The following is a 13,486-nucleotide window of genomic DNA, read 5'->3' as shown; positions in this document are numbered from 1 at the left end:
ACACCCCATAAGCTTTCTTAACTACTCTATCCACCTGTGAGGCAACTTTCAGGGATCTCTGGACATGTACCCCCAGACACCTCTGCTTCTCCACACTACCAAGTATCTTGCCATTTACTTTGTAAAGGAGCAAAAAGGTCCTTCTGCAGTTGTACAGGGCCCTGGTGAGACCACACCTGGAGTACTGTGTACAATTTTGGTCTCCAAATTTGAGGAAGGACATTCTTGCTATTGAGGGAGTGCAGCATAGGTTCACGAGGTTAATTCCCGGGAAGGCGGGTCTGTCATATTCATATGTTGAAAGATTAGAGCGACTGGGCTTGTATACACTGGAATTTAGAAGGATAAGAGGGGATCTGATTGAAACATATAAGATTATTAAGGAATTGGACACGCTAGAGGCAGGAAACATGTTAACGATGTTGGGGGAGTCGAGAACCAGAGGCCACAGTTTAAGAATTAGGGGTAGACCATTTAGAACGGAGTTGAGGAAAAACTTTTTCACACAGAGGGTTATGGTTCTGTGGAATGCTCTGCCTCAGAAGGCAGTGGAGGCCAGTTCTCTGGATTCTTTCAAGAAAGAGTTAGATAAAGCCCTTAAAGATAACGGAGTCAAGGGCTATGGGGAGAAGGCAGGAAAAGGGTACTGATTGTGGATGATCAGCCATGATCACAGTGAATGGTGGTGCTGGCTCGAAGGGCTGAATGGCCTACTCCTGCACCTATTGCCTATTGTCTATTTTAAGATGATTCATTCTCTGGTGGAGAACTATAGGCAGAGAATGCTGACTTGGGACATGCAATGAAGCTTTTTCCTGTATTTTCATGTTCCTAAATTTTATTACACTGGTGAAATGTTTCCATGTGCTTAGAAGAATGTGGAAGAAATGTTTGGCTAAACTTGATTGAATCAGAATTTCCACTGGGACTCTCTGGATCTCCTGTTGCAATATCAAGGGGGAAGGAACCTACAGAACTCCCAAACAAATTATATCAACTTACAAGTTCAACCATTGCAAAAGTTTACTGGAGAGCCATTGAGACCATGATAAGAGATTTGAACAACATCCAGCAAATTTATTGTTAATACATAGAACTGTAGTGAATCTGACAATGCATGGCCATTTTGATGGAATCTCTTCAGTATTCTTGGTGAGTACTTTAATCTGAAGTTGTCTGCACCAGGGAAAACCACAGTGTGGCACAATGACACAGAACGTGGAGCTGTTGCCTCACAGTTCCAACAGCCTGGGTTAAATCCCGTGATGCTGCCTGTGTGGAGTTTGCAAGTTCTTCCTGTGGTCATGTGAGCTTTTGTAGAGTTGATTAGGTTTCTGACTATATCGCAATAAGTTAAGTCAATTGACTGCTATAAATTGCCCCTAGTATTTAAATAAAATCTGGATGGATTTGATGAGAGTGTAGGTATAATAAAATGCAATTAGCGCAAATTGTTACCTGATTCTATAACTCCATGAGATGTATAGTAGACAAAACTGGGAGTGCTAACTCATTAAACCAAAAACTCCCAGTTCTCTACTTCAGGGGGAAATTGGAGACTAGTGTGGAAGGGAAAGGTCCACTGATCCCTGATCATGGTGGTGAGGTTGTATGAGTATGTGTACGTAAAGATATGGTACTGGTGGTTGGTTAGAACTGCTGTTTCAACACACTAGGATTTCAAGGGGAAAATGAAAAAGTGCAGTAACATTTATTACCACAACTTTCATCTGTATCTCTGTAACACAGTCCTTTTTTTTTTACCTTATAGGACAAAGTTCTGTCGCAGAAGTGGCATCGAAAGGTTGGCTATCTGAATACAACTCAGTTATATTTGGTGCTGAAATAGGCATTCTGGGTATTTTATTTTACAAAAACAATCTGCAAATAGTGCTTTATAAATTAAAATATCATTAAATTGATACTTTTGATTTTTCTCAATGTTCTGTTCAGTAGATGTGGAGAATAAGATCATAAGAGATGTGGAGAATTAGACCACCTTGCAGTATAGTTGGTTAAAATGTATCTTGCACATGTATGCTGATACAACATTAAATCTAATTCTTAATATGGATTAAAATAGCAGAGCAAAGGGCACCAAGCACAATAAGAGTGGAGGGTCTGTTCCATTAAACGCTACAAATGAAAAATGAGACCAGCCAAAATCCACCGTAAAACGGCTTATACCGGAAGCAAGCAATAAAACAGAATGTGCAATTCCCATTGGGATTTTACACCTTGAAAAGCAAGAGACAAAATGCGTAGGGGAAAGGGAATATATTTGCCTGCTCAGCCAAAGAGGAGTTCATGATGTGGTCTATGAAATACATGGCAGCAGGGAGATTCTGTATTATAGGAATAGGCCAGCAGAATCCCCAAAGACAATAAGAAGTAAAAAAGGAAAATAATGGAGACATGCACGAGGTCGAGCAGCATCTATGTGGAGAAAATCTGATTTTCTGTGTGGGATTTGAAAGTTTTTCCTTTGTGTCCTTGATTTCACGTGGGTTCCCCAGTTTCCTCCCACATCTCGCAATTACCCCTGGCATAGGTTTCTGGTAGGAGAATGAGCTTCTTGGGGAATCAGATTGATGGGGTTCCTCTGAGAGACATCACAGTTTGCTCCTACAACAGCTTTGAAGAGGGCTTAATGCAGCATGGATAATGCTAACTGCATTTCATTGGCTTCGTATCTGTACTCGGCACAATGACAATGAAGTTGAATCTAATCCAATCTAATAATATCACATGTTTGTTTGAAATTTACAGCATTAGTCAATATCATGACTGATACAAGGTGAACCTTTGGGTGAAGGACTTAATTATGTGGAGTTTGTCTTATCAATTGGACATACTACTGCTTCTGGTCTAATATATTATATTATGCACCAACAAGGAACACTAAATTCTTCCTTGGCTGCCACCTCTGAATGTTTCATAGATACTGCCTGACGTGCTGAGTTCCTCCATCATTTTGTGTGTTTTATTTCTAAATGTTTGCTCAGTTGAATACATTTAAATGTATTTACTTTCAGAATTAAGTGACTGACTTAATGATTTTCAGCAATAGATCCTAGATAAAATTTACTCAGCTGACAAAATTAATATGAAGCTCTATTGAATAAAGCTCACATTTTTATATTTGCAATTCCTTGGAGCTTCATGATATTATTCCAAAAAGGTATGGAACTTTACACTCAATCTTATCAAGTACACCAATAACTATGTCATGCTACAAGTGCTACGTTCACTTTTAGTCATGTTGCATTTATACTTTTGGTACAATTACACATAAAAGTCTCGCTCCGTAATGAACATTCATGGATAGGAGATAACTTTTGCACTAATTGCCTATTCAAAGTTAATAGAAAATACATAAAGGGTACCCAATCAGTCAGGTATTGCAAACAAATTATGCCATTGTATCTTTAAAACAGTTAATAGCTTTTATTTTAAACTGATAGTATTCAGTGCTCTCATGCATGAATTAACATATGTCTTCTCTCATATTGCACTGATGAAGCATGAGCCACTTGGAGGAAATTTGCAGTTATGAAGTATTTAAATTTGAAGCTTGAGTTTGCACATTGAGCATTGAGAGAATTTGCTTGTTTTTTTTTTCCCAGCTACATCTAGCCCACTACTTCCTTCCAAATGAATCACATGTACCATATATGGTGGTAGACTGTTAGGATTTATCTAGTTTAATTGTAATGTTCCTAACCCTCAATTCAGCTGTGAAGTGCAGGAACCCTTCACGTGAGCCAGAAACACTCAGGACTGCCTGTTTCCATCCATTTCTTTAACAGTGTACCAAACACTAATGTTTTTGTGGAGATGTATTACAAAGTCTCATCAACTGTGCATTTACTCTCAAACAGTCTGGCATGTAAAACTGTTTCCTGATTCCATTGCCCAAGTCACCAAAAACTTTTACTCAGTAGGCAGCCACTTTGTCTTCCCAAGTTCATTCTCAATCTTTTCCTAATTGCAATTCCAGCTGATTAAGGAAAAAATGAGAGTGTCGTCCTTTGAATTAAATTGTTGTTGTTATTATGTTGGTATAAATCAGCAAGTAGTTCATTCCTAAAACATTAAATAACTCAATGTGTACTTTAACGAATATATTCCTGCAAATTACAAATTTTGTTTTTTTTTGTTTCAGAAGCATTTATTAGAAATTGTGCCAAAGGAGGATGTTTTAGACTAAACCAAAATTACTCTATGTGGCACAATGCACATAGTCATAAACATATTATCAACTGTATTTTCAATATGAAGCACTGTATATAATTCTGTCACTCTATGGACATTTTAGTGTCATTTTGTCTCTACAGCTCCTTTGCGCTTCTTCCAGTGTGTTTTCCTTGATGCTCCCAATGGATATGGGCCGATGTCAAATGCCTTATCATCTCTTCAAAGCCCTGCTGTGAGCCAAGATCACCACAAGCAGAGTAGCAAATCAGAGAGGAAGGTCAGAGCTCCAGGACAGTAGGTGAATAGATAACAAAGTTTACATGGAAAGTTATTCTGCACATTTTGTGCTGGTCCTCCTGGTCTGCCTCCATCTGCAGAGCTGTAAACATGGAGAGCACTGTGAAGAACAAAGCAATTTACTACTGATGGCAATTGCAAAAGAACAGGAATGATGATCAGTTTGAGTGGAACTCAACCTTATTTAGGACTGGAAAACTGAAATATCTAATTCCTTCTATCAAATCTGTGGTGCTATAGCATTAAATTGCAACCACACACCTGCATTTTCAGCTCCCTTGTCTCCTGTAGCTTTTGCAGGACTTTTGGAAATTCCAGGATGTGTTGGTTAAAAATGTTTTTCAATTGCTTGTAAAGTACAACACTTCTGCACTTCTGTAACTTATTCAATTCAATCCTCTTTGTATTGAAGAATGATACCTGTCTATATAATGTCCAGAAGATTTACATTTTTATGTCTTGTTAATTTTTTTTTTCAGAATACTTTTTTGCCTGCATCAGTTGTTGTGGCTTCTGTCTGTGTAATCTGGATATTGTTGTAGTCATGGTGGCCCTTTCAGAGAACCAAGGCAATGTACTGTAGGATGTACAGATTGTGAAGCATTTCCAATAATTGTCATTCTATGACACAAATGCCAACGGGCAGTAAAGGTGCTCATCCACATTTTCAATGTGGCAGAAGTGTTGACAGTATGCACTGAAGCATTAGTTCTAAAGTAGAAATTGTTGGAAAACAGATTGTTTTTGTGGTACTAATCGCCCTTCAGCATTCAAAAATACTGTTGTGATTAACTGCCGGCTTGAAGGCTTCATACAGAGCAGATGCACTCTGTTATTTAGTCAGGCTTGACTTTCAGAAAGCTTTGGTGCATCTCATCTGACAGTGCATGGACCTTTGGAAGCAACCTCACTTCGGCAACTGTATTTTTATAATCTGCGATGATCTTAGAAGAAAAGAATAGAGTAATCAGCGTGGCTTTAATTATTTTTCAAGCATGTGGTACCTTTTGTGGACAAATTTCACAGACCAGTTTTGGGCAATTGCTGAGGAAGCACATGAGGGAAAGATGTGTGGAGTCTGGAAGTCCATGGCTTAAGGAGAACTGGTGTTCTTATAACCGAATGCCAGCAAGAATCTTAAAAGCAAGCATTGTTTTAATACGGGTAATTGCATTTGACTTCAATGCAATTAATGCAGTGAGTGGTTTGAATATTGCTTTGCTCCACCTTAAGTCCAGCGAAAGTAACACCAAACTCAGAAAGATTCAAGAGCCAATGTGATATTAGTTATACTTTCATTGGCTGCTAATCTCTTCAGGTGCTATAGATTTTTATTAAGTCATTTGCTTTTTTCTAAAGAAAATGCGTAACAGAATTGTCTGGATGTTAACAGTGTTTGCACTCAATGCTTTTGATTTTTGCTGAATTGTTTTGTAATTTCAAAGCCATATGGAAAGCACAACTGACCTGAAACTTCTCACCATTAGTGCAAATTCATATCTGAATCTCTTTGTTTTTGTACAGAGATCTTATAGATATTATTATACTTGCAAATAAATTGCTTTGTCATCCTCTAGTGTAAGTGCTGGAGCATCAGCGTTACGGTGCCAGAGTGTGAGTCCAGAGAGAAATTATGTTCTGGGCCCTACACCAGGGTTCTGTGGCTAGAATTCAGTAAGATAACCCTGGTCTTGAATGGATGAAAATAAGATATGAAAGGTTTTTTTCAGTTTTAGCAATCTATTAAGATAGAAGGTACAGAAGGCAGTTGAACAGAAATGGCTTTTCGAAGATCAGAACTTTAAATAAATTTGGTAGCACAATGTCAATACAGAACAAATTGTGAATCAGAAGAACCCTGACTGTAACCACTGGCAAGCTATTTGTACTCTTTCCCAAAGAACTCTAAGTATTCTGTTTGGATTCAGATTACTAGTCTGTGTCATTTGCATTGGGAGGTGATGTCTGATTTTCTCAGATGTGAAATGGCAATATGTTACAAAGGACAAAGCTTTCCAATTGCTGGAGTTATCCTGCCCAATCCAATCCTCCAAAACAGATGGATACAGCTCTTTGGAGTCCACAGGGAAGGAAGGAGCATTTGATATTGGCAACAAGATACGTTTAACAGGAAAAGAGCGACTGGAGAATATATTTTTTATAACAGAAGTTGGAGAAGTTCAGCTGACATTATACATAGGATAAAATTTGCTTGTAAGTGCAAATTTTAGTGAAGAGTTCCAATTGGCCCATAAGGTTTTGGCAGTTTATTCATCAGGGTAATGCGAAAGTGTATGTAAGGGGCAAGTTAGAGGCAGGTTTTAATTTCCAGAGCTAATGAACTAAAGAATGAAAGAGGCATACAGGGCTTTTGCAATGTGTTACACATTTGTTCCATTTTAGAATTTGTGGCTGAGAATTTAAGGCTTATAGTTGTTCATTTGCCAAAAGGTGCAAATGCACCTGCTGATCAAATTTCAAGAGATTTGCTACAGCAGGCTAAATGTTACTTTACATGAATTTAAATCATGAAGAAGATTAAGACACTAAGTGCTTGCCAAAGAGGAGCTCCAGCTATACTCTTATGTTGACATTCAAAGTGAATGTAATGCCCGACATACTGTGTTGGTTGAAAGAAATTCGGAGTAAGAACAATAATGCAGACTTGTTTCAATTGAAAGGCCATCCCAATAGTGGATAAAGCATCGCTTACAAGTTTGGGCATTTTTCAATGGGTTTTAGATAGAATTTAAAACCTTGTCTTTATTTTTGAGATTTCCTTATGTCTTATAAAAGTAAAGAAAATCTGCAAGTTACTGGCTCTAAATTGGGTCAGTCCTGTTTGGTAATATAAATTATTAGTCCTCTGTGGGATCACTTTCATCGGCCTAAGCAAAGGCTTAAGAAGGTTCCTGAGGAACCTTCTTAAGGGAACTGGGACTGACATAAACACAATTAGTCTGTCCATCCACCCTCTTAACAGGAGATGGCAGTATCAAAAATTGGCATAAGTTCCTGTTATATCTACTGATACATTTGCTCTTAACTTGCAATGAAATTTCCTAATATTTGATTTAGTCTAAATAGGAGTTAAAAATAAAGTTGATGAATAGCTGTTGGAATTAAAAGAAAAAATCAGTCTTGCATTGAAGGTTTAATTTTTTTTTAACTTCATTCAAATATATGCTTAAAAATTCACTTAAAAAATAATTGGGTCAGATAGTATTGGATTTAGCCACTGTGGGAATCACGCACCATCGTGCCTACTAACTCCACTAACAAGCTGAGGATGTCAATGGCATTGGACTGACAGTTGGAGATACTTAAAAAATTAGTCAAATAGATTTAATAATTTAAACATTAAAAGCATTCAAAATAAATTAAAAATAAACATAATTAAATGCATTGAACCATTTAAAGTAATCTGAAGCATTAAAGTAAAATAAAGTTGAATAATGGAAGCATTTAGCTGTAATTATCTTTAGCCACTGGGCCAGAGACCCCATAGTAAAGATCTACATGTCATTTCAGACTTATGTATATGGTTCAGCAAGTCCGAAACGAACTGAGCCGTGAGCAGCCCATGGTGTGTGTTTCCCTCGGGTGGTACAGCTCACGGCAGTTAGTGCTGTGGTCGTAAGTTCCAGGGACCCGAGCTCAATCCAGACACCGTCAGTATACAATCTGCACATTCTCCTCATGCCTGCGTGGGATTCTGCTTGGTGCACTGGTTTCCTCCCACATGCTCCAGATACGCAGGAAGGTTCATTGCCTCCTGTAAATTACCCCCAGTTAATGTTAGTCGCAAAATATTCCGAATCAGAATTAGATTTATTATCACTCACATCTGTCATGAAATTTGCTGTTTTAGAAGAAACATAGAAACATAGAAAATCTACAGCACAATACAGGCCCTTCAGCCCACAAAGCTGTGCTGAACATGTCCCTACCTTAGAACTACCTAGGCTTACCCATAGCCCTCTATTTTTCTAAGCTCCATGTACCTATCCAGGAGTCTCTTAAAAGACCCTATCGTATCTGCCTCCACCACCACCGCCAGCAGCCCAGTTTTGTGGCAGCCGTACAGTGCAAGACATAAAATATACGATAAATTATAGAAGATAAATATATATACACACATCATAATTATGTGCCATGTTATATGACATAGATGATCATGATCCCATGACCATAATTGTTCTTGGCAAATCTTTCCACAGAAGTAGTTTGCCATTGCCTTCTGGGAGGTCTCTTTTCAAATGGGTGGCCCCAGCCATTATCAAAGCTCTTTAGAGATTGTCTGTCTGGAGACAGTGGTCGCATAACCAGAATTTGTGATATGCACCATCTGCTCATACGACCATCCATCATCTCCTCCCTTGGCTTCACGTGACCCTAATCGGGGGGCTAAGCAGGTGCTACACCTTGCCCAAGGGTGACCTGCAGGCTAGTGGAGGGGAGGAGTCTCAAAAAACACAAAATACACAAATACATGAAGGAGGTATTGCTAAAAGAGACCAAAAATAATAGTGAGGTAGTATTCATGGGTTCATTGTCCATTCAGAAATCTGATGGTAGAGGGGAAGAAATTGTTTCTAAAACGTTGAGTGTGTGTCTTCAGTTCTCTTGCACCTCCTTGTTGATGGTAGCAATGAGAAGAGGGCATTTACTGAGTGCCGAGGGTCCTTAATGATGGGTGTTCCTTTTTGAGAGACCGTTTTGTGAAAATGTCTTCAATAGTGACATTGATGAGCTAGTGAGATAGAGAATGGGAAATAAGAAACCGCGGAATGGATTAATGCACACTGGATAGGCCAAATAATTTCCTTCTCTGCCATTATATGTGAATGACCTACAAATTAGGATTGCTTTTTTCAACCTTTTATTAATATTGGAGACTATGGCATACATCTCAAACATGTGCAATAAGATAAGTCAATAATCATGAATAGCCAGCTCATATTTATAATTCCTGCAAGAGTAAACTAGAATGCTGTTTCACTAATATCCACTTCAACCAGGTCTCTAATTGCAGCATTGGTTATGAAAAAAAATCTATTCATAGGCAGGGATCCACAGCACCAAATGAAAACTAATAATAATTTTAAGAGCTAGGGTCTGAGGTACAACTCAAAATAGGAAAGAGGTTGAGAGATTTAGAAAGAGAATTCTATCCCATATAGACAATGCCAGCAGAGCAATGGTCAAAATTGGAAAAGCATATATGAGTAATGGTCTTGTAACAGATGCATGAGATGTCCATTTCATATAGTGCTAGACAAAGGGAATGATTGTTCCTTTCATTGTGTCTAACATGCAAAAATGAGAGCCTGAATATTGTGAACAAATTGCTGGAGGAACTCAGCAAGTCAGGGGAATAAGCAGTTGATGTTTCAGGCCTAACCCTTCATGCGGACGAGAAAGAAAAGGGAAAGGAGATAGAATAAGAAGATGGGGAGTGGGAAGGAGTACAAACTGGCAGATGATGGGTGAAACCTCGTGAGAGGGAAGATGGTTAGCAGGGAAGAGGGGATAAAGTGAGAAGCTGGGAGGTGATAGGTGGAAGAGGTAAAGGGCTGGAGAAAAAGGAATCTGAGAGGAAGACAGTGAACCAAGGGAAAAAGTGAAGCAGGTGGGGTACCAGAGGAAGACTGATTGTCTTGCAGGCATTACCCCCCTATCCCTCTATGGTCACCCAAGCAAGTTGTTTTACAGGTAGACGGTCCAACTGTAAAACTTCGACTTTTAATTAACAAAGCCATTCAATGCTGATATGAATCATGCCACCTCTCCATCATCTACCTCTACTGCCCCTCCATCTTCCCTTTCTTCTGTAGTCCACTCTCCCGTCCTATTAGATTCTTTGTTCTGCAGCCCTTTATTTCTTCTACCTATCCCCTCCCAGCTTCTTACTTCTTTGCCCTTCCCCCCACTCACCCATAGTCCCCTTCACCTGATCTAACCTCTCACCTGCCAGCTTGTACTACTTCTCTTCCCTTCCCAGCCTTCTTATTCTAGCATCTAACCCCCACCTCCCACTTCCTTTCCAGTCCTGGTGCAGGGTCTCAGCCCAAAATGTCGATTCTTTATTCCCATCAATAAATGCTGCCTGTCTCACTGAGTTCTTTCAGCATTTTGAGTGTGTTGTCCTGAACAGTCAACATCGGCAGAATCTCTTGTGTTTATGAGGCCGAATGTCATGCATGCATTAAACACATCCAGCAGTGGCATTTGTTGTTTGACCATTTGGAGGGAATAGAATTCTTTTTGAAATCTAATTAAAGTGGTACATTAGTATAAAGTGCATTGAATGAGTCAAATTTTCATTCTTGTGAGTCAAATACACAATACAAAAGTCAATTTTATTGTTATTTAACTCTATACATGTATATAATGACTATAACCCTATATTGTACTGTATACAGAAACGAGACAATGTTTCTCCTTACCACAGTGTAAGGCACAGTAGTACACATACCACACAAGGTAAGGATAAAATCTACAGATGAGTCACACATAATTAACAAACTAAAGTGCATAGATTAAATATGTAAAGTACGGAACAGGTTAACCAGTGACACTTCGAATGCGATGCGGCAGGGAGTTCAGAAGCCTACTGGCCTGAGGGAAGAGATTGTTTATCATCCTTGCTTTTGTGCACTGGAGTCTCCTGCTTGATGGTAGAAAGTCACAGAGGATGCTGGAAGTACATACTATTGCATCTTGAATTACAACATATAGAAAAGGAAAAGTAAAAATGTGATCAATGATGCTTCTGTGAATCTCAAAAACATGCTGCATATCTCTTGCTGAGATTAATTCAAGGGACATAATGCCACCACTGCAGGGCATGGTGAAAAATAAATCAGATGCCAACACCCAGCCACTCATCAGTACCTTGGGCAAAAAGGAGAACATATGTAAACTATTGTTCAGCTAACTGTATAATAACTTGGAAGCAGTTTTCAGTCATGGAACCCAAATAGAATTATCCTTCTAGCTAGCTGAAAACATTCACAGTGAAGAAAATATATCCTGCTGAAAGGAATGAACACAAGACAAAGCTAACACAATAGTTTATTCACCGGAAGACTCAACAGTTTCAATTCCTAGCCAGTTAAATTATTCTCTTTATAGTTAAGCAAAAGTGTTTACGTGATTAAATTTATTTGAATTCTCAGATATGGTAATTATTATAATTGTGAAGAGCTGCTGCACCAAATTAATGTCAACAGATAATGTTAAAAGTAATTGGAATTAAAATATTACTTTTATAATTTTGCTATAGTTGGTAGTGAGAACTTGTTACTACTAGAAAGTGACTTGATAATCAAATGAGATGATGGATATTTATCTCTAAGTCCAAGAAATTCTTAGTTTGAGTCACAAGAGAGGCAAGTGGTCAGGTCTACATAAACTTTACCACTGGACTAAATTAAGAACAACAACAAAAGTAATAAACAGACAAAATATTCACATAGAAATCTCTTCACAGTTAATCAAAATTTTTGGAGTGTCTTCAGAAATGTTAAGAAAGGGAGTTTTGGAGGTTCACTGAAGGTCATACAAGTAGATTGGCTGATGTTGAATGTTGTTCAGAATCCTGAAGAGATCAATCACTGTCCATATTGCAGAACTCAGTGATCAAAGGGTAAAATAAACGATGACTGAAAATATTGATATCTATTAAAATGCGACTCATGACTATGGCATCCCTTGGTTATGGACTGAGCAAAATTTGATTATGCACTGCCTTAAGTCTTGGAAGTATGTTACTGTATTTTGTCTTCAAAGTAAATTTCAATTACTGTACATAACATTATTATTTGGATATTTCTTATATAGAGTCATAGAGAAGTACAACATAGAAACAGGCCTTTCTGCCCATCTAGTCTGTGCTGAACCATTTAAACTGCCTTCTCCTATATGTCTACACCTGGACCATAGTGCCCCATGTCCCTGCCATCCATGTACCTATCCAAACTTCTCTTAAACGTTGAAGTCGAGCTCACAAGCACCACTTGCGCTGGCATCTCATTCCACGCTCCCACTATGCTCTGAGTGAAGAAATATCTCCTCATGTTCTCCCTAAACTTTTCCCCTCTCACCCTTAGCCCATGACTTCTAATTGAATATTTGTAAGAACAAACTGACCACTGTATGCAACTAAAAGCATACAGTACAAAATCTAGAATGACGTTCCTCTCTAATGAATGAATGACTAATTAAATTAACTTTTAGTCTTTTCAGCGCCAGCTCATTAATTATTCATTATATTTACCAGAAATTGACTATTTTAAATGAAATACCATGTTTCTGTATCTATAACATAAGAGATGGAATTTCAGTCTGTGTTCTGCCATAGACAATCTGTATACCTCTGGATTTTCTTTTTATGTAAGGGCTCTTATTGAAGTGTTTAATGAATTTCTCCTGGTTTTTCATGATATATTTTGCCTTTGGGGTTGATATATTAAATCAATATTGTGATTCCTTCAATTCTGGAAGAAATCATGTATTGCTGACAATAATAAATACGTGAGGTATTAGCCTATCAAATGGATCTGATCTTCTTGAAATACTCTCCTGTGTCTTAGATATTGTGGTTCTTTCAGTAATTGTTAATTAACAAATATATAAAAAACACTGAACATAAGTTCAGCAGGATAATGAAATAATTCTGATGACAAATCAATGTATAAAACCGATAGTAATTTCCTGTAGGATTATAAAATTAGTCAGGGGCAAGATGATTCATTTCAGCATTGTAAGATCATGTTAAGTGATAGTGGAAGTTTTGCAGATGGATCAAATAAGGCAACTTGTTTGGGTGACTATGAAGGGGTAGATTTTCTGCTATTTGTATAATTAAGACATTAGAACAAGTAGTTTTAAGCATAAGTTATATTTGGTCCAAATAGGCCTCCCTTGTGCTTCATCTATCCATCTTCCCCTTCACCTGGTTTCACTTATCACCTGCCATCTTGTATTC

At 38.1% G+C, this 13,486-nt stretch overlaps 1 protein-coding gene across 1 annotated transcript in view; it reads left to right on the top strand.

Moving 5' to 3' along the window:
- Positions 1-13,056, top strand: part of LOC134338322 (triadin-like) — a 426,556-nt gene extending 413,500 nt beyond the window's left edge. Inside the window, exons 44-45 of the mRNA XM_063034074.1 lie at positions 1,772-1,858; positions 4,338-13,056. Of these exons, the coding sequence (XP_062890144.1) occupies positions 1,772-1,858; positions 4,338-4,495 (245 nt within the window). The 3' untranslated portion in view covers positions 4,496-13,056. The remainder of the gene's footprint in view (positions 1-1,771; positions 1,859-4,337) is intronic.
- The last annotated feature ends 430 nt before the right edge of the window (positions 13,057-13,486 follow it).

Source organism: Mobula hypostoma, chromosome 2 (assembly GCF_963921235.1).
Source record: "Mobula hypostoma chromosome 2, sMobHyp1.1, whole genome shotgun sequence".
Lineage (NCBI taxonomy): Eukaryota > Metazoa > Chordata > Chondrichthyes > Myliobatiformes > Myliobatidae > Mobula > Mobula hypostoma.
The sequence above is the reverse complement of the archived record's forward strand: the minus strand, read 5'-3'. Positions and strand labels throughout refer to the sequence as shown.